This window comes from Prunus dulcis, chromosome 2 (genome assembly GCF_902201215.1).
Source record: "Prunus dulcis chromosome 2, ALMONDv2, whole genome shotgun sequence".
Lineage (NCBI taxonomy): Eukaryota > Viridiplantae > Streptophyta > Magnoliopsida > Rosales > Rosaceae > Prunus > Prunus dulcis.
Genome location: NC_047651.1, coordinates 6,687,388 through 6,707,312, shown reverse-complemented (window position 1 = coordinate 6,707,312; position 19,925 = coordinate 6,687,388). Strand labels below are relative to the sequence as shown.

The window sequence follows — 19,925 nt, the reverse complement described above, 5'->3', positions numbered from 1 at the left end:
TGCTGGGACCACCGGAAACAAAAAGTGAGCACACCTGAACTAGACGAGGTAAAATTAAATATGAAGTTAGTATAGCTAACTTGAGATATCATTAATCCCCTCATAGGAGAAACCAGTTCAGGGTCATTCATTCACTAAACTACACTTATAAAATAGGCTTAAATGTTAAAATGGTCCCTGTGTTTTATCTCATAGGTCAATTTAGTCCATGTGTAATCAATTTGGTCAATTTGGTCATTGTGTTTGTATATGTTAGTCAATGTGGTCCATTCCTTTAAAAATATAAAATTAATTATAAAAAAAGCTGTAATTGATTATAAAATTTTAAATTCAAACTAAAAATGGAATATATTTCTTTTAATTTTCATCTTTCCCAATTTTGCGCACACGCCTCAACCACCTCCCAAACCCAGCCACCCTCACCAGCACCACTCCAACCCCAAAACCATAGCCACCCTCACCACCATTCCAACCCCACCTAAACTACAACCTCTCTCTCTCTCTCTGACAAATCTTGAAGATCATCATAGCTGGTCACCGTAAGCTTGACGGCTCTACCTCCAATTGATCATCTTGGCTGCAGCAAAAGTCAATGACATTCAGACCAATGGATCGGAGAGGAGAGAGAGATGAAGGGTAGAGTATGAGAAAATCTTAAACATAAAATAGAAGAAAATTTGCAGCAAGAAAAGAGTAGGCATCATTCTACTAAGAGCCTTTTTTTTTTTCCCTACAGGAATCGAGACCATTGGAGGTTGAGGTGTGTGGGTTTTAATCATTTTAGCATTATTATTATTATTTGAGTTTAAATCTTTATAATTAATTACAAATTTTTAAATTAATTTTAAATGTTTTTTTTTTAGGTTTTAACATAATTTTGACGGAAAGGATCAAATTTGTTAACAGATACAAATACAGGGACTAAATTGGCTAAATTAATAACACAAGGACTACATTGGCCGATAAGGTAAAACGCAGGGACCATTTCAACATTTAAGCCTATAAAATAATTCCTAACAAACCTAATAAAAATCGAAAAATAAATATTGCAAGCAAAACTCTGTTTCCAGGGGTGGAAAAAAGGAAAAAAAAAAAAAAAAAAGATTGCTAGCAAGTATGAACAGATTAGACTTCCCATTTGAGAGTTCACAATAATTTAGTATTAAATAATCTTCTATCTCCTTGGCTTTGCATCTTATTTGTTTGGATAAATTACTCAAATGGTCCGCAAACTTATACTCAATTTACATTTTGGTCCCTCAATTAAATTATTCGTTCAAATGGTTCATCAACTCTATATTATTCGTTCCATTGGTCCTACCGTTACATTACGTCAATATTTCTATTAAATATGAGCGCAAATTGGTCATTATTTGCCCTAAAATTAGATTAAATCTAACAGAAAATTAGACGGTAGGACCATTGAAGTGAATATTATAGAGTTAATGGGCCATTTGAATGAATAATTTAATTGAGGGACCATAATGTAAATCAGGTATAAGTTTAAGGACCACTTGAGTAATTTACCCTATTTGTTTCATTCATCATCGTAGAAAACATGACCTAAATAATGGCATCATCAATTAAACCTAAATAATGGCATCATCAATTAAATGTTTTGTTACAAACGGCATGATTATTTCCATGTCCATTAAGCCATTGGGAAGAGGGAAAAAGGGGGCGATGTAAAGAAAATTTAAAAGTACATAGGCCTCCATCTCGCCTCACCCGATCTTCCCTGCTTTTATGTTCAATTACAAAGTTTCACTGGCTCTGAAGAAGCACTTTGCAAATAATCCTTTGTCACAACGGAGGTAAGTATGTCTTTGATGCATGGTTCTGGAACTTTACGTCCGTGCAACCACCACAATATAGAAAATTCGAAGAGTCGCAGGGGAATTAAGCAATAAACAGGTACAAACTCGCCTGAAAATACTTCGCATTCATCAATTTGGTGTCAATCTTAGTTCCTTCTGATTTCAGCAGCATTCACCTATTAATGTCCATCTTGCTTCTGCTTTCTGCCGCATGAAAAAGGTAGAAAGGGGTTACTGCATAAATCATCTCTCTCATCCAGACGCACAGGCCGCCCTTAACCAAGTGCTATAGATTCCATAATCTTTCACTCTGTCGAGAAAACAAAATACTTATTAGAAATAAATACAAAAAGTTTTGCATCTGTTATATATAATGAAAATGGGAGTGATCCTATCACCACCTTATCATCTTCATTAATATCTGTTTAAACAGAAAAGCATAAGATGTGATGCCAGAGTGACTGTTTTTAGGTTGCCTATAACAAATTAGGTGGGAAAATGGATAAACATTTAGGAATTTTCAGAGAAAAGGAATTACATGAGAAGGAAACTCAACAAAGTAATTTGAATTGTGAGAAAATGGATAAACCTAAGAAAATTACAGAGGGTCCTGCACATAGAGAAAAGGAATAGGGATGCATTCCTTTTGTATAGACTTTCAGACAGCCATTTCAATTTTGTGAATTGATTGGACTGTGTACACTCATAAATTGAACAGTGACCATTATATTCATGCACAGACGCATGCATTGTGTGCACTATCCTAATTTCATGAGGTTCAATTTCATCCTTCTTTTGTGATGTTATGTCTTGAACCCAATGTCTAGGCTATGCGCACAATTCAAAGTCAGTTAAGAACCAATAGTTCCAGCTGGCCAATTCTACAACAAGTATCAACATTTCTGAAAACCGGAAATCTTGACTATATGTCCTACAGCCATCACTAGCTTAATTGTCACCATACTCAACTAAACAATGTAAACACAACTTTATTCCAAGGTTTATCGACTATACACCAAAGACACCAAAAAACATAAGATATCTACATCCAAGCATCATTATGCAGTCACAGTCATCAGTCAGTGTTCAATCTCGTAGCTCCTACCCTATACCTGTGGGTACATGAGTATAAACACATTGTCCTGGAAATTTACAACCACCCAACAAAGGAGTGATAGTTTCACATTTCCAAATGAACCACTGCTGGAAACGGTGAGAATGTGAAAATTATTACCAGTTACTAAATCTAAATAATGATTTGAGTAAACAAAATACTGACCCACAGGGTAAGACACAGACTATTTATTACAAGACAATAAGAATCAATTAATGAGAAACCATAGCAAAAGAAACCAATTCCACCACAGAATAAGAATTATTGGAGAGGTTGATCTAATGAAAATCATTTTGAAGATGTTTAGATTGTAAATGAAATTAAATTGAAGTACATTTGACAAGCAGCTTCGTTAATAGATTTCACATTTGGCAAACATAAAGTAAGGAGAAAAAACAGCCTTGGAAGATCAACACAGATTTCACTTACGAGAACATGTCATTTGGATCGATTTCAGGAAACAGGTTAACATAAAAGCGAAAGCCATCGGGGCTTATATCTCTGCATAGCAAACCTGCCAACAATATCCAATATTAATCAAAATTTAAAAAATATTAGAAATTCCTTTTGATAGGAAACATATACTTCTATGTAGAAAACATTATTAGAATATTGTCAAACAAAGTTGTGCAACAGTGTACCCTTGCTTTCAGCAGTAAGAAGATGCTCCTTGGCCATGCCTGGTGCAATACCTAATGTGATTGCAGCATCACTGGCACTTATCCCAGTTCGAAGAGCATCGGGCTTTGTTACAAGGGTCTTGATTCTAGCAAAAACCTAATTTGACAACAGAGTAAGTTGTGTCAAGCAACTTGAAATGGCTTCTGATGTAGAACGACCATGATGTCATAATCAAAGATGCAGACAAAGTGTAAATTTTAGCCTCTTACTTGGCCAAAATTTGTTTTCATCATTACCACAAATGCAAAACAAAAATATTTGTATTCATCGCATAGCTTGAATGACCAAGAATGAAAATCATTCTCCTTCCTCCTATTCCAGTGTTTACAACATAGTAATCAAGAGAAACACGGGAGCCATATAATATAGGCCCGGCATAAAATAAGGAATCTCATTCCTGTCCAGGAATCATTCTGAAGACTTGGGAATCGAAATCATTTCCACCAGGAATGAAATATGTTTCAATCCACACAACTGTAGAATCTTATCAACATGAAACAGCTTATAGAGAGATAATAAGATCACCTCTTCATCACTATGAGACTTATTCTGGATGACCATGACTCCACTATCAAACTTTCGAAGCATTACAGGGCTGCAAACAGAACGAGATTATATTATGGTAATAACAAGCTCATGTTACAATACTACTGATATAGACGGGTATTTATTTTTCACTTATTACAAGTGATGAAGACTAGCATTTATATTTTGCATTATCATAAAAGGTGCATCCACACTTTCAAATAAACAAATTTAAGAAATTCCTACATACACGTCAAACTTCTCCCAGAGAGAACATGCTTGCAGCAAATCTTCTGGCGAGATCAATTCTGCATAAAGAGAGATAACAACCCATGTTTGACCCTTTAAACATCCTGACAAGAACTCAGAACTTAACAAAGTCATGCAAACAAAATTAAATTAAAACAAGAGCTCTGATATCATCACACAAAACCTGTGCCTCGAGCACGATTGAAGAGACAGTATATGTCTATAAGATTCATCATTCCTCCAGATCTCTCAAGTGGAATTCTGACAAAATCTGCTAACTATTTACCAAAAACAACAGAAAATGAGTTTTCTCCTCTAAGACGAAAGATATAACATAAATCAATAATGTGAACATCCAATAAGAATAAACGTATATATCAGACAAGTTAAGACAATATAGTTTAACAAGATAAATCAGAATTGCACAATAGAAATTTCCTAGCATAACTTCAAATTGCTTGGTCAAGAATTTTTTTTAAAATTTATTTTAAAACAAGATTGGTCAAGAAACTAGAAATATTGTTTACATTTTGTTGCTTTTTAACAAGGAATAGCTCGGGGGCTAAGGATGGCGCTAACTTTCACTTCAATGACACAGACTGATATTCCAGTGACACAATCTGACTTTACAGTTCACTTGATCATCAAATGCTAAAGAGAGAAACTAAACAAAGTGGTTTCATTCACAAAGAATATAGAAAGAAGATAACCTGACGGGACAATTGTTGGTGATACATAGCACCAGCAGACTCCTTGGTAACAGGCGATATAATACCAACACTCAGCAACCAATCTTGCATTTCTTGTTTGGAACCCAATTCTTCATCATTTTCCGCACTGGGCTGAGAAGTCGAGCCAGATAAAAGTTTCTGCCTCATTTTCTCTGCTAGCATCACCATCTCTTTAGCCTTACTCTGTAAATTTAATATTGCTCTACAACTTAAAGCCATTCACAAACAGAGAACATAACACTGGTTCAAAAGTATCTACACTGAATGCACCCACGAGTCGAAAATATATAATAAAAAATAAGAATAGCCTACTTTTAGGACTCAAATGCAATTATTTTTAAAATTTAGAAAAAATAAAAAATAAAAATCCAGTGTTCACTAGCTAAGCCGCATATTACAGCCTTCAGCTGTGCATTCAACAATTTTTTGGGCAACTAAGCAAAACACATATGATCACAAACCCAAAAACGAAAAGCCTAAGACCAAAAATTCTCAATAAAAGTCCTTCAACACAACACATATTCTCATCAACCCAGCACAGCATTGCTAATTACTTTCCCAAAAATCAAATACTTGAGATGCAGACATACACAAAAAGGCACATTTACCCTATACTTTGATTTCAGAATTTTCCCCCATTCAGTGAACAGCCAGATTCTACTTTCCCAGTTGATACAAAACTTAAATTCATGGAATTCAACAATTATCTTAGTAACCAAACAGGCAGCATTACCATGAGAGCATTCAAGTCCTGGAAAGCGTCCTGCAAGCTCTTATCAGTACTCTCCCACATCTCCTGCTCCTTCCTTAGAATCCCTGACACTCCAACCATCCTCACCGCCCCTTCCCTCGTATACATCCCAGAGCTCGACCCTGAACCCGAAGCAACATCCGAGCCGGCCTGCTCATGCACAATCTCCCAGGCCCTTCCCCGCCAGCTGTCCCACAACTTGTTCAAAAAGGCGTCCAAATCGCCCTTGCCCCTGATTACGACCGTCACCACCACGGACCTTGAACCCGAACCCGAATCCGAAACCCGGCCGTCGGGCGAGACCGAGAGTTGGAATCGGAGCCGGGGTGAGGCGAACATGGACTTGATTGACTTTTTGGCCGAGAAGATGTGGGTGATGGCCGCGAGAGGGATGGCGGAGGATGAAGAGGCGGCGGTGGACTCGGGAAGCCATAAGAGGCGGTGGGTGGTGAGAATGAGGAGACCCGATTTGAGGTGAGGGAAGTTGGGGAGGTCTTCGCATTCGAGGTCTACGGCGGAGAGGAGTGAGCATTCGATCTCCGTCGGGAGTAGGACTGGGCGGCCGCTGGTCGTTAGCTCAGCCGCTTGCAGGCAGTTTCTGGCCATTTGATGATCATATGAAGAATTCGTGCCGTGGGATTGATTAGTATGATGTAATTTGATGTTGCTAATTGTAAGTCAAGTTACTCAATTAAACTGAAGGAGGAAGCTTCCCCACAAGTCAGAAAAGGCTTTACATGAGCCATGTTGGGTGTGGGAGAAAATGTCTTTTCTATTTTTGGACAAATCAATACTTTGGTATAATTACTTCTTCTATTTTATTTTTTTTCATTTTCTAGGAAAACCTATTTGTACATTACCATTTACACCATTGTGGTGTGTTTATTTAGTTGGAATGAGGAAAGTTATGAATGGAGCAAGTAAGGAATAGCTAAGAAAAAATGAGTACGGAATCAACTACTTCTTCCTAAACCAATCTATTTTCTGTATTTTCAGATATTAAATTGACATCTGTATACTTTTTAGTTACGTAAGTAAATAAGCTCAAGCAAAGTCAAAACTAAAAATAATTTCAATACCATATATTAGTAGACACAAGAAGTCATGAATCAAAATAGTGCTAGTTCCCTCCTATGTAAATAAATATGCCATTTGTGCCATTATTTTCTTTCTCCAAAACCCATATTTGATCATGCACAAAACTCCAAAAATATCTTTATTCTTAAGCCTGGAAAACTAGGGATGGAAATTTTTTTCTATGGAAGTCACAATGAAAATAAGTAGCCAAATATCTTTATCTCTAAAACTTATTACTTTGTCTTCTCATATGTGTGTGAACGCTTCAGCTTTTATCCATTTAATAAAGTAGTCAATTGCTACCAAGAGATAGGAGGTATTGTATTTGTTTTAGCGTCTTTCGTAAAGGACTTATTATACCACTACGTGAATGTCAAAACCAATCCTTAAATTTTTCCTTGAAATCCGAGAGAAGCTCTGAGCATGCCTGACACCTATTAATTTTTCCTTGAGACTCGAGAAAAACCCCGAAGAAAAGTTCAAAAACAAGAAATAAATGAAAATTATACGATAATGAAGGTGACTAGAAATGAGTGGAAATATATGATTCAATGTAGCTTGAGTCAACCTCAAAATCTACTACCTCGGCTAAAAATAATTTCGTAGTTTACTCATGAACTTACAAAAATTTTGATGAAATTAACGGAAAAGAACATTAATGCAACATGTAACATAATTTGAGAACAACAACAACTATAAGTAGAATTCGAGGATGAAAATGCAAGTTGGTATAATTTATAGACCATTGCTACAATTTAATCTATATTTTTAACTTTTTTTGTAAATAAAAAAAAAAAGAACTCAAAAATTCAAATGTAAACCCAAAAAAAAAAAATTTATCACACTGTAGCATTGTCCGAGAACCAAAACTCAGAAAATTTTGTCTCTTTCGTTTCGCGTCAAACACGAAAACCAATGCTTGCTTTACACAACATAAAGGTCAATACAGAGAGACTACTTGGGTCCCAGTCCCACTAACGACGTGTCTGGTCAAAAAAGGGCTTGCAAGAAGAATATGGCAAATTGGGCCAAATTTAGACTTATTTCTTAAAAGGGTAATTTTCGTTTTTGAATTTTGATTCATTGTCTTAAATCCTGTTGAGCTTTCATTCTTCTGGACATTGGTATTGGTGTTGGGTATTGCAGAATTATGGATCTGCACTGCATATACAAGTGAAGTGACCTTTAGAAGAAGCTTTCTGAGAGAGAGAGAGAGAGAGAGAGAGAAGGGAAGACGAGTAAGACACAGTCCCGGTAGATTAAACCAGTTGGAAGAGAGAAGAGAAGCTGAGGGAGAAATGTCAGAAATGAAGTGAACGTGTAGAGCAAAAGAAAACAAACAGATTGTCCACTCAAAACGGGTCAAGAAGTTGAAAACGGGGGATCTATCACATATTTTAAGCCGTTAGATCTGGCCAAGCATAATCCTACGGTTGTAAATGAATAGTTGCTCTCAGGTCCTCAGGTGCATCGGTGCCTTGGTTTTTCCACCTTTCTCTCAGAACGGTTACAACAGGTTACAAAACAAGAAGGGTTGAAAAAAGATATGGCAAATTGGGCCAAATTTAGACTTATTTCTTATAAGGGTAATTTTCGTTTTTGGATTTTGATACATTGTTTTTATCTTTCTCTTAAATTCTGTTGAGTTTTCATTCTTCCGGGTATTGCTGATTGCAGAATTCTAGTTATGGACAAGTGAAGAAGCTTTCTGAAGACATCTCTTACCCCCTACATTACAAAAATGATGCAGGTAAGAAATATCCTGAGTTTCTTTAGAAAAAGAGTCTTTGAAAAAAGCAAATTGTTTTGAATTCATGGGCTTAAATCAGTTTTGCTATATTGATCAATGACAATGTAGAGGTAGAGTAGTAAAGGAGGAATTTAAGATGTTGTGGCAGCTTTTTCATTTTTCCCATTATGTTTACCTGGGAATTATGATCTCATGCATGTACTGTGAGGAGTAAATAAGCCTTGTAGATGAACCATGTAGATCTTGATTTCAGAAGGACTTTAGAATGAACATGTGATAGTCAGAATACTAGGTATTGTTAATTCCCGTGATGAACCCTTTTACGAATGTTATGTTTAGAATACAAGTAATGATAACATCTGGGAAACTCAGCAGGCATCAACCCATTAGGTAATATACCTTGCTAGTCTTTTCTGACCAAAAAATGTATTAGTCTTTGAAAGTCACAAACAGATGCAACAATAAAATACATACTTGTTTGTTTCTTTTTAGATTCAAGGATGAACATGTGGACTACAAAACTTTCATTAAATTTCTCTTGGAAAATAGAAACTTACTGGGTGAGTAAGTGGTGTATTGAAGGCTGAAATTGTTTGCAGGAATTGTCAACCATTGATGATCTACCTGCAAGTAATGTGGAACTTGAACCAGAAAGGATAGAAGATGGGAAAGATGGAGGTCCTGCATTCCATTGTGATCTTTACGATACAGAATTAGTTCACAAGATAGCTCAAGTTTTCATCCCTGGATTAGCTACAGCTTGTGTTGACAATACATCTGGTGATATCTTCTGGACCCCTGCTTCAGTGGCTGCTGATGTGAGAAAGGAGATGGTGGAGTATATCACTCAGAGAAGTGAAAATTTTGTTGCTGAATCAGTTATCTTAGAAGATGGCGCAGATGCACAAGTATCTGATCATCCTTATGATATCATTTCTGATTTTGTTGATGACTTTGCAAGTTCCAAGAGAAATTTGTTTAGTCGGGTTTCAGGATGGTTGCTAAGTGAAAAAAGAGAAGATAAGATAGATGATTTCGTGCAAGAGATGGAAATAAATGGGTTTTGGTTGCTTGATAGAAGAGAAACAATAGCTCAGTCTTTGCTTAAGAATGTGGACTTTAAGAATGAACACCACTGCAATATGAAATTTAACTCTCCAGTGGAGCTTGCAGAGCATATTTCAAACTGCAGTTTTAGGTCTATGACTTGCACAAATCAAGGGTGTAGTACCGTATTTTGTGCAAGTCACAAGGAGAAACATGACTCAATTTGCCCCGTCAAGATTATTCCATGTGAACAAAACTGCTCCAATACCATCATGAGACGCGACATGGACAGACATTGTATTACTGTCTGTCCAATGAAGCTCGTTAGTTGTCCTTTCTATGCAGTGGGTTGTCAATCTCCTATTCCGCACTGTAAAGTTGAGCAACATAATTCGGATGATCTCCATTCTCACTTGCTTTTTGTTCTTCAAAGTATTCACAAGGAAGCATCGGCAGAGGATCTGGAAAAACAGCTGGAGCGACTAAAAAAAGTGAGTTTCATGGTATTTTCCTTGCATTTATGTTAATAATTTTAAACTCAAATTACCACAATAATCTGCAATTTCTTATAAGCAAACTTATATATAAATACTTAAAAGCATTGAATAAGAAAAATAAATCTGCTTGTACAGTGGCATGCTAAGTACTAAATATTCCGATTGCCAATATCTTTATGGATCTGTATACTTCCATCTTTCTTCATTAGAACAGCTCGAGGGAGTGCTCTGCTATGATTAGCCATTTTAAGACTCAGTTATACTCTTCAATCCAGTAATTGCAATTCTCTTTTAACCATGTAGAATCTAGTTGAACAAAAGCTTTTCAATTTGTTTTTGTGAAAAAAATTCTTACATATGGGTGTTTCCAAAAGATATTTTACATGCGGTACAACTTGTGGTAGTGTACACCCATATGTAGATTTTATAAAAGCTTTTAATGCTTCAGGATATTGAGAAATGTAACAGGAAAACTATTTTCCTTGATTGCTTTTGGACAAGAGTGTGATTACCTTTTGGGAATATGCATGCTGGAATTGAGTGCTTCTCTGCAATTTTTTTTATAGTTCTTATTAGCAATGTATTTATGATCCTGTGTATTTGTCTAGAATGATACCAAATACTTTGTCCCTCTGGTAACTAAGACAAGTACATTTCATGTTACATGACAGGCATCATCATCCAGTCAATTAGCAGATGCTCGAGATGTGAGATCATTAACTTATGCAGTCAAGGAAATTGAAGCCAAACTCGGGCCAATGGAAGTGAGCAGCAAGCAGCCAGAGGATTTTGAAACAAAATTAGGGCCTAAGGAAGTGAGCAACAAAACCCATGAGGATGTTGAAGCAAAAATTGGGCCAATGGAAGTGAGCAGCAGCAAGCACCCAGAGGATCTTGGAGCAAAACTAGGACCAATGGAAGTGAGCAGCAAGCACCCAGAGGATCTTGAAGCAGAACTAGAGTCGATAGATTTGAGCAGCAAACCTCCAGAGGATCTTGAAGAAAAATTAGGGCCTAAGGAAGTGAGCAACAAAACCCCCGAGGATGTTGAAGAAAAACTAGGGAGAAAAGAAGTGAGCAGCAAACCCCAGGAGGATCTTGTAGGAAAACTTGAGCCTAATGAAGTGAGCGGAAAATCCCCAGAAGATCATGAAGTAGAACTAAGGCCAAAGGAAGTGAGCAGCAAACCCCCTGAAGATCTTGAAGCAAAACTTGGACCAAAGGAAGTGAATAGCAAACCACTTGAGGATGTTGAAACAAAACTAGTGCCAAAAGAAGTAAGCAGCAACAAATCCACAGAGGATCTTGAAATAAATCTAGGGCCAAGGGAAGCAAGCAGCAAACGCTCAGAGGATCTTCAAGCAAAACTTGGCCCAAGGGAAGTGAGCAGCAAGTCCCCAGAGGATCTTGAAGCAAAACTTAGGCCAAAGGAAGTGAGCAGCAAATCCCCAGAGGATGTTGAAACAAAACCAGGGCCAAAGGAAGTAGGCAGCAAACCCATAGAGGGTCTTGAAACAAAAGTAGTGCCAGACAAAACGAGCAGCAAACTCTCAGAGGATCTTGAAGCAAAACTTGGGCCAAAGGAAGTGAGCAGCAAATCCCCAGAGGATGTTGAAACAAAACTAGGGCCAAAAGAAGTAGGCAGCAAACCCCTAGAAGGGCTTGAAACAAAAGTAGGGCCAGACGAAACGAGCAGCAAACTCTCAGAGGATCTTGAAGCAAAATTTGGGCCAAATGAAGTGAGCGGCAAACCTGCAGAAGATCTTGAAGCAAAACTAGGGCCAAAGGAAGTGAATAGCGAAACCCCTATGGATCTTGATGCTAAACTAGGGCCAAAGGAAGTTAGCAGCAAGCCCCAACAGGATGTTGAAGCAAAAATAGGGCCAAATGAAGTGATCAGCAAACACTCGAAGGATTTTGAAGCAAAACTAGGGCCAATGGAAGTCAGCAGCAAAGACTCAAAGGATCTTGAAACAGAACTGACGCCAACGGAAGTGAGCAGCAAACTGAATGATAGTAAAGAGAGGAGGGAAACCTCGATTTCGAAAAATGTATTGGGGGAAGTTGAAACATAAACTCAAACCTGTCAAGTATCCAGTTTTATTAGACCTTATTCACAAATTAAAGAGTTCTTGCCTTACCAGAAACTCACAGCATCTGTAACTGTTCTCCACTGCTAATCAGGCAGTGTGATTTTTATATACTCTTAGATCAGTTTATTTTGTGCCCTGTTCTTTATTCCTTGTTCGCAATCACTCTTTGTAAGCAATATAACGTTGTGATAAAAATTATTTACTGCGGAAATATTTGTCTAGTGACATTTCTATTGTTGTGGGGTGTTTTTCTTATTTTTTGGGAAAAAGTCTTGTGTACTACTGTTGTATGCAGCGCCCCTCTAACATTAAACCTGCCACATGCAAGTTACATGAGCACTCTAAAACAAATTCATTTAGTATGAAACAGTTAAAAGGCAAGTTTAGAATCTCCAATTACAATGGAAAAGTGATCCTTTGGCTTTAGCTCAAGTGGGAAGGGATTGGATAAATGTTCCCAAATAATAAACAAAATAAAGGCAAGGGTCTATAACTCAAGTATTTAAAATCATTTACTCTTGCACCTGAGGTCTTAGGTTTGATTCCCCTCTCTCAATATATCTTTTAGAGAGAGAGAGAGAGAGAGAGAGAGAGAGAGAGTAGTAAAACTATCTTGTAGATTGAGTTTACACCTACTCTATTGTCAGGTGATGATCTATTTGTAGTTATAACTTCATTTGGTGAGCATAGGTTGGATTGGAGTGACATTGCCTATTATATACTCACAAAAATAGCTTTGCAGATGCTAACGATCATGTATACTAGTGTTCATTTGCTGCACAAAAGTTGCCTAACAGAGACTGAAAGTTTCCTGCACAAATACTTATGCAATTCAATTTTCAAATCCAACTCCAACTGCACATCTATTTCTTCCAAAACAAATTCATGACTTGTATTATTTCAGTAGTGCTTCTACTTTCTGGCTGAGCATATTAACTTTTAGCTATTGTTGAAAATATTTTATCAATTGGAAAACATCTGCTGATCTTGAATAAAATTAAGATAAAAACTCAACAATAAATCATCGCTCTTCTTCTTGCATTCATGAGGCAGATCCTCATCCAGATACCATTTCAATTTTTTTAAAGACCTTCCTTCAGTTAGTTCAGGACAAACGTTGAGCTTAAAATTTGGACTCAAAAATCCAAAAGCAAACAGAGGGCATGCAAGGGAAGACAATCACATTAAAAAGAGTAGGTTCATTGAGAGAATGAATGTAGTTCGTGCGTGATCGTTTTATCAAACACATCTATCGAGCTTTCAAGAATGACTTGGATCAGTTTGAGGTTTACAAGTCAAAGACACATGACTCCTGCACTCCATCATTCTTTGCCAACACAAGGCCTTGCTCTCATGGGTAGAATTACGAGCAAATCTATGCATACAGATCAATGCCCCAAAACTTGGCAGGCTGATTTGTCCGGTGTTTCCTGTCTACCTTTTTAATCAGGTCCATTTCCTCTTTCGTAAGCTCAAAGTCAAAAACTTGGAAATTCTCGTTCAATCTCTCAAGTTTTGATGTCTTTGGGATGACAACTGTGTTGCGTTGGATGCCCCAGCAAAGGACAACCTGGGCTACAGTCTTTTTGTATTTCTCAGCCAGATTCTGACAGAGGAATGTGATTGAGAAGCCAGATTTTTTTACAAAAATTAGCACACAAAATGATGAGATTTATATTCCCAATAATTTGAAAATAAATCTAGCGATTCAAGTGACAGAAATGGAACTAGCTTACCTTAAGAACTGGATCATCCAGACATGAAACTGACCCAAACAATTCACTGTTGGCCGCAGCACCTCCAAGAGGAGTGTGGGCAGTGACACAGATGCCATGCTTCTGACAGAATTTGACAAGAGAATCACGTTGGAAATATGGGTGAGTTTCAATCTGATTCACAGCAGGCTTCACTTTGGAATAGGCTAAGCAATCTCTCGTTAGAAAGATGTCATAGTTACTGCAGGTAATTGTTCCATCAGATCCCAATTCATAGAGAATTCACAAATGAATGAAATTAAAATGCCAAAACATAGAATATGAATGTTTTACTAGGGCTGGTGGCATATATTAGACTAAGCTAGATGAAGGACATATAGAAAGTTCAATTTATATGTTTATCAAAAAGATCAAAATTCCAAGTAGCAACAATTACAGTTCTAACTTCCAAGTTTCAAACAGGGTGATGGAGCAATAACAAAGTGACATGACCGGGTACTTAAGGGAGCTTACCCATATCATTCTATACATGTTCAGAAGCACACAAACTTGTTACTCATACTTCCTGACTAATATGATCGTAGCAGAAAAATAATACAATAATGTGATAGCTCACAAAATCAAACCTAACGGTATTCCAAAATGTGCACAAACAGCCACAAGGAAATGACACAAAATTTACTGAACAAGACTAAAATAACTCCTCCAACTGAAGCTGTTTTTGTAGAAATTTATTACCATTTTCATATACACATGCATGCACACATTACTGCAAGGTTTCAATTTCCTTCAGCACATTCACTTATATTTTTCCAATTTGGTCTCCCAAATATTCACAAAATGAACTAACTTACAAAATAGTATGTATAGAACCATAATATTGCACATGGAACAGTAGGAAAAGGTAATACAAAGTCATAATATCATTACTATTGATTCAAGTAGTCACTGAAATGTGCTAAATTATTATAATCACCTAATCCCAATGCTACGAACTAAACCCATAGAAACCAATTCTTCCATAGCATGCCAGGTAGTTTCCAAAGATATGGTAGTGTCTATTTCTAGCACCCCATCCTCATCCAAAGCACTTGCAGTTGCACCAACTCCTGCGTACATGCAAATAAATTGACATATGAATTCCACATAAGGGTCAATATATTTGAAGACTACAAGAAAACAGTTCATAAACAAATTCATAGAAGGATGATTATATTTTTCATCATTTTTAATTATCTAAAGGTACCATTCGTACTCAATAACAGTAATTGTGAGTAATTAGTTAACCAGCATACATGATAAAAGAACTAAGGTTGTGTCTGGTACACTGGAATTGGATGTCCAGTATGTTGCAGAGCCCCCTTTTTATCTCTCCAAGCCCCAATCTCCCGACTCACAGTCGCTCTCAACCCACTTACTGGAACGTCATTGATGCATTTGAAACTTTTTTATTTATTTTAATGTTCTCATCTAGCTTGTTCAACCTGTGAGAAAGTGTTCTGCAAATGTATTGTTTTCCCTCCGTCAGTCTTCAATTTTGGGATCTTTGTTTAGGTGTCAAATGAACCTTAAGTTTGATTTGGTTTCATGAGTTTGGAATATAATTGCTTTCTATTTCTTATTGAGCTCATTTGGCCTGTAATAAGTTTGATTAGATCATTAAGCAAATGTTCTTTAACCCCATGAAGTCGCTTTCCCTTTTTTTATTTTTTATTTTTTTTATTTTTACCGTATGGTATAAAATTTCTTCTTAATCATACACGGGATTTACTGTTTTGCTAGTTAATGAGGATAGAATAGCATAAAGCCACACATGTAAACGGTCATGATTATGCCACAGTTAATATTATTTTTCTCAGTATCCTTGATGAGGCATAGGTGAGAACTCTCCTCAGTGACACTATCTAGATGTGGATCTATTAGATGGCTGATGACTGTTCTAACACATTGTAAATTGTGGCTTTTGTAGAGGTTGATAATAGATACTTATGAACTTAACTCTTTCGTTCCTACATTAAACATGAGCGTATGACTCAACCCAAAGGTGTAACTCCTTTAACTTTTTTACTCATATATGAAGATATGGCATGTGTTAATGTTCAAACGAGAGTATGAAAATATATGAAGGCATATCGTCTATTTTTTTGTTTTTTATGTGTTTGTGTAATGCTGTTTATGAACTGTAAATTTTTGGTTTACTTTGTAATTAAGTATCGAATTAGGAATATATATGACTCTACATGGTGTATAAACCTCACTTGGCTTTATTCATAGCGATATCAAGATATGGCAAATGTTGATGTTTACGGAAGGAGAATATTAAACTTTACAGAGAGATGTGTCCTGTAACAATTAGCTTGCATGGTGACCTTGCCCCCTTCCTAGACACGCGACAGCACCATCAATGTTGTAGGATAGACATCGATAGCAAGTTAACCATTTTCTTTTGTACTCTATAGTTTTTAATCACACACTCCTATTGTCAAACAGATTTTAAAATTATACAGCCAACATTATAGGGACATAAAGTAGTAGAGTTTAGATTACATAACAGAATATAGAGTATTGTATGAATAATGAGAAAAGCAGGAATTAATCACCAGTATGCTTGGTGGCAACAGGAAAGTGAACAAGGTATAGATCCAGATAATCCAACCGAAGCTTCTTCAGACTGTCTTTACAGGCCTCTACGACATGTCCATGATCTGAATTCCAAAGCTGCAAAAAGGATGAAGAAATGGGGAGAGAGAAAAAAATTCGTCATAATCTAGAATGCATAATATGCACTACTTGAGCAGAAAAAGAAAACTCTTGATTGAAAATTAAACTGGCCTTGGTGGTGATGAAGAGATCCTCTCGCTTAACAAGCCCAGTCGAAAATGCTTCTGCAAGTGCCTCCCCTACTTCTGCTTCATTTTTGTAATCAGCTGAAAGCAACAATAACTTGTTCACGTATGTTACAGCCCAATGGGTAATTTGTGCTACTACCTACAACTAAGTTACCACCATAGAGGGCCAGACAGGAAAAAGAAAAATATAGTGGGATGAGAGCGATTAAGCTAGTAACTACATGCATCACATTTTTAAGTGCAAAGTCAACTTTGGAATCTAGTGGACTTGAGGATACTATAGATCGGTTGAATGCAAAACAAGGTTAGAATGCAAAACAATTTCCTTTTTAACCAACCTCAAGCTCAAGGGCCCTGAGGTCGGGCAAATGAGTAGAACCTAGATCCAAATGTTGTCATAAACAGGAAAAAAAAACCAAACCAAACCAAACCAAAAACCAGATAATAAGCTATTTCGTACTCATGGCATTCAATGGTGTCAAAATGCCAGTAGAAGAGGTGTGATACATTTCAGACACAAATTGGTAACTGGCAATCACCCTGGAGAAGAGACGATATTTTGGGTTCAAATTGTCACATTGTTGTGCTGTGTGCTTGCAACTAAATAAATTTATGGTTTCAATTTTGCTATAATTTATAAAACCTATCACCCATGGAACCTATAATTTATAAAACCCTCTTCAAATGCTCCAATTAAGCCATTTTTGACAAACTCAGATGACAAAATAAATTAAACCCCCACTCCCCTTCCTCCACCCATATGAACAGCAAAGAGTAAACTTGTACATGAAATAAGCAAAAAAACATATCAGAGAAATCATCAAGATTGACGATTGAGGAGAAAATGAAATACCAGCGCAATCAAAATGGCGGTAACCAATGTTGATGGCATTGATAATGAGGTCTCTGATTTCTTTTCCTTCCATGCGCCAAACACCAAGACCGACTGCTGGCATTTTGAACCCATTGTTCAGTGTTATTGCCATTTTCCTTTGGACCCTTCAAAACCAGACTCACTCTACTGTGTCCTACTGGAGCTCACGACGCCAACACAGCTGCTTCGCCTTAAATCTATTGGCGTTGTCTCTGGGCATTATGTGTAAAGTTAAGGATAGGGTTAATTACATTTGCATCCATCTAGTTTGGAGTGAGTGACAGTTTGGTCCCTTTTTTACAATATTGACACTACTACTTCAAGGTAGTAGGAGGATTTTTATGAGTGAAAAAAAGTCAAACGGTTAAAAACCGAATCAAACTGTAATGGTTTGGTTGTGGGTTTGAGCTTTTTGAAACTGGCTTAACTGAATCAAACTATCTACTTGTACATTAATATTTTTTATTTTAAATGTGTAGTTCTTTCATCGTATAATAACTATCTAAGGTAGAGGACCCACTAATGTAGTGGTTTGTAGCAATTACTTCCCCAAGCAAGGTCCTAGGTTCAATTCCTTGCATCCGTATAGTGTGTGTGAGTTTAATATATTATTGACTCTCTCAATAAGAAAGGTCCTAAAAAAAACTATCTAGAGATGCTTAATTTGAAGTTTTTATAGTGTTTTAAAGTTATTGATCTTTGAATTGTATCTATATTAATTATTGAACTTTAAAATTTTATGTCATGTTGAATTTTAGGATGGTTTGTTTGTAACTGGACTACAAAGTTGAAAAAAAAAAAACGTAAAAGTAAAAAGGATTGGGCTTAGGCCAAAGCTGGCCATACAAAACCATCAGAAATTAGTTTGGTTTAATTTTGTTCATAGTTTTTGTCCAGAACTAAACCAAATTGTTCTATTGTAATTGGTTCGACTTTGGTGTAAAACTAATCTAGTTCAGATCGTGCCCACCTCTACTTTTTATATACAGCTTGAGCCCAGCGTTTTGTTTTAAACAATGCACAAATCGGAAGTAAAATGAATCCTTTATATATATATATATATAATTTAATACAAGCGATAATCTAAACTACAAGGAGAGGGTTGGTGAGCTAAAATGAATTTTTGTTAAAAAAATAAAATTTATTTTTATTATTTTTGAAATTAAGGTGATAATTACCCCATAACCACCCGGGTCAATCTATCTCCCCTTTTCATGATTATAAAGGTCCGAAGGTATGCCCATGAGCCTCTACCAAACTAAGCCGAAGCATTATACGCTAGTTTTCAATATATATATATTTTTAAAGAGCCCCAAATTTGATCAACCATTTTTTTGTTGTTGTTAATAAACATATCATATATCTTCTTCATATTCATGGGACACGCAAATTTGTCTTTTGATCATTTACGTTAAAAAATAACCTACAAAAATTTAAATGGTAAATTTTATTAATGTTTCCTGACCTTGGGATCATGTCTTATATTGCTCCATCAACTCTCTTTTTTGGGCCAAATTTTGGTCCATAAACTTTTGAAACATGTAATTTGCTTCAAGTTATGATACATGGGCCTTCTGCCTTCGGTTCCAGTCTTGGGCCCAAGCTTTCATACGCGTATTACAATGTTATTTTTATATATAATTTTGGTTGTGATATCTTGTTCCTAAATTAATATTTAAGCATTAAATTATTCAAGTAAAAGACAATTTTAACCCGAGAGTATTTTAATGGGTTTAAAGTTGACTTTTTGTTACGGAAAGAATTTGGGGATTTGAGTAGTATAGTTGCATAGAGCGTGTCGATACCAGTTCGTAGACACGTAGTAGACTCAAATCGGAGTTATAACAAAGAAGTTACGACCATTGGAATTGCAATGACACAACCATAAATATTGCAAAGTTAGATTTTTAAAAAACAAACAGATTTTCTTCTCTCTCTCTCTCTCTCTCTCTCTCTCTCTCTCTCTCAACCTCACCTCTCTCCTCTGTTTAAGCCACCTTCGATCACGAGGACCACTCCCATTAGAACCGGCTCGACTTCCTCTACATGTTCCTCCCCTTCTCCGACAAGCCCAGCCACTACTTCGTTGGCGATAGCTCGATAAAGTTCCGATTTCCTCAAAACTTTCTGTCGTCATTTTCGACGATTCCGGCCA

The 19,925-nt window shown here is 36.5% G+C and overlaps 3 protein-coding genes across 3 annotated transcripts; 1 reads left to right on the top strand and 2 right to left on the bottom strand.

Moving 5' to 3' along the window:
* Window positions 1-1,564: 1,564 nt before the first annotated feature.
* On the bottom strand, window positions 1,565-6,612 carry LOC117619612 (vacuolar protein sorting-associated protein 36). Its single transcript, XM_034349604.1, has 8 exons — window positions 5,851-6,612; window positions 5,097-5,300; window positions 4,571-4,664; window positions 4,388-4,445; window positions 4,138-4,207; window positions 3,573-3,708; window positions 3,361-3,445; window positions 1,565-2,127 (listed from the first exon to the last, which is right to left on the bottom strand). Exons 1-8 carry the CDS (start codon window positions 6,472-6,474, stop codon window positions 2,070-2,072), a joined length of 1,329 nt encoding a protein of 442 aa, XP_034205495.1. The 5' UTR covers window positions 6,475-6,612; the 3' UTR covers window positions 1,565-2,069.
* A 1,426-nt stretch (window positions 6,613-8,038) lies between these two features.
* Window positions 8,039-12,559, top strand: LOC117619582. Its single transcript, XM_034349574.1, has 4 exons — window positions 8,039-8,531; window positions 8,623-8,695; window positions 9,295-10,233; window positions 10,911-12,559. Exons 2-4 carry the CDS (start codon window positions 8,687-8,689, stop codon window positions 12,312-12,314), a joined length of 2,352 nt encoding a protein of 783 aa, XP_034205465.1. The 5' UTR covers window positions 8,039-8,531; window positions 8,623-8,686; the 3' UTR covers window positions 12,315-12,559.
* An 890-nt stretch (window positions 12,560-13,449) lies between these two features.
* On the bottom strand, window positions 13,450-17,995 carry LOC117619524 (NADP-dependent D-sorbitol-6-phosphate dehydrogenase-like). The gene is made up of 6 exons (XM_034349503.1): window positions 17,750-17,995; window positions 16,880-16,974; window positions 16,648-16,765; window positions 15,024-15,156; window positions 14,069-14,288; window positions 13,450-13,938 (listed from the first exon to the last, which is right to left on the bottom strand). The coding sequence occupies exons 1-6, from the start codon at window positions 17,880-17,882 to the stop codon at window positions 13,708-13,710; spliced, it is 930 nt and encodes a 309-aa protein (XP_034205394.1). The 5' UTR covers window positions 17,883-17,995; the 3' UTR covers window positions 13,450-13,707.
* Between the last annotated feature and the right edge of the window lie 1,930 nt (window positions 17,996-19,925).

Excerpts from the sequence above, each read along its gene's own strand:
- LOC117619612 (XM_034349604.1), bottom strand. The coding sequence starts at position 6,474 with ATGGCCAGAAACTGCCTGCAAGCGGCTGAGCTAACGACCAGCGGCCGC. Across the intron at positions 4,665-5,096 it reads ACCAACAATTGTCCCGTCAG|TTAGCAGATTTTGTCAGAAT; the intron begins GTTATCTTCTTT and ends TTTGGTAAATAG. Across the intron at positions 4,446-4,570 it reads CAATCGTGCTCGAGGCACAG|AATTGATCTCGCCAGAAGAT; the intron begins GTTTTGTGTGAT and ends CTCTTTATGCAG.
- LOC117619582 (XM_034349574.1), top strand. Across the intron at positions 10,234-10,910 it reads AGCTGGAGCGACTAAAAAAA|GCATCATCATCCAGTCAATT; the intron begins GTGAGTTTCATG and ends GTTACATGACAG.
- LOC117619524 (XM_034349503.1), bottom strand. The coding sequence starts at position 17,882 with ATGGCAATAACACTGAACAATGGGTTCAAAATGCCAGCAGTCGGTCTT. Across the intron at positions 15,157-16,647 it reads TGTTGCCACCAAGCATACTG|GAGTTGGTGCAACTGCAAGT; the intron begins GTGATTAATTCC and ends GCATGTACGCAG. Across the intron at positions 14,289-15,023 it reads GTTCGTAGCATTGGGATTAG|TAACTATGACATCTTTCTAA; the intron begins GTGATTATAATA and ends AATTACCTGCAG.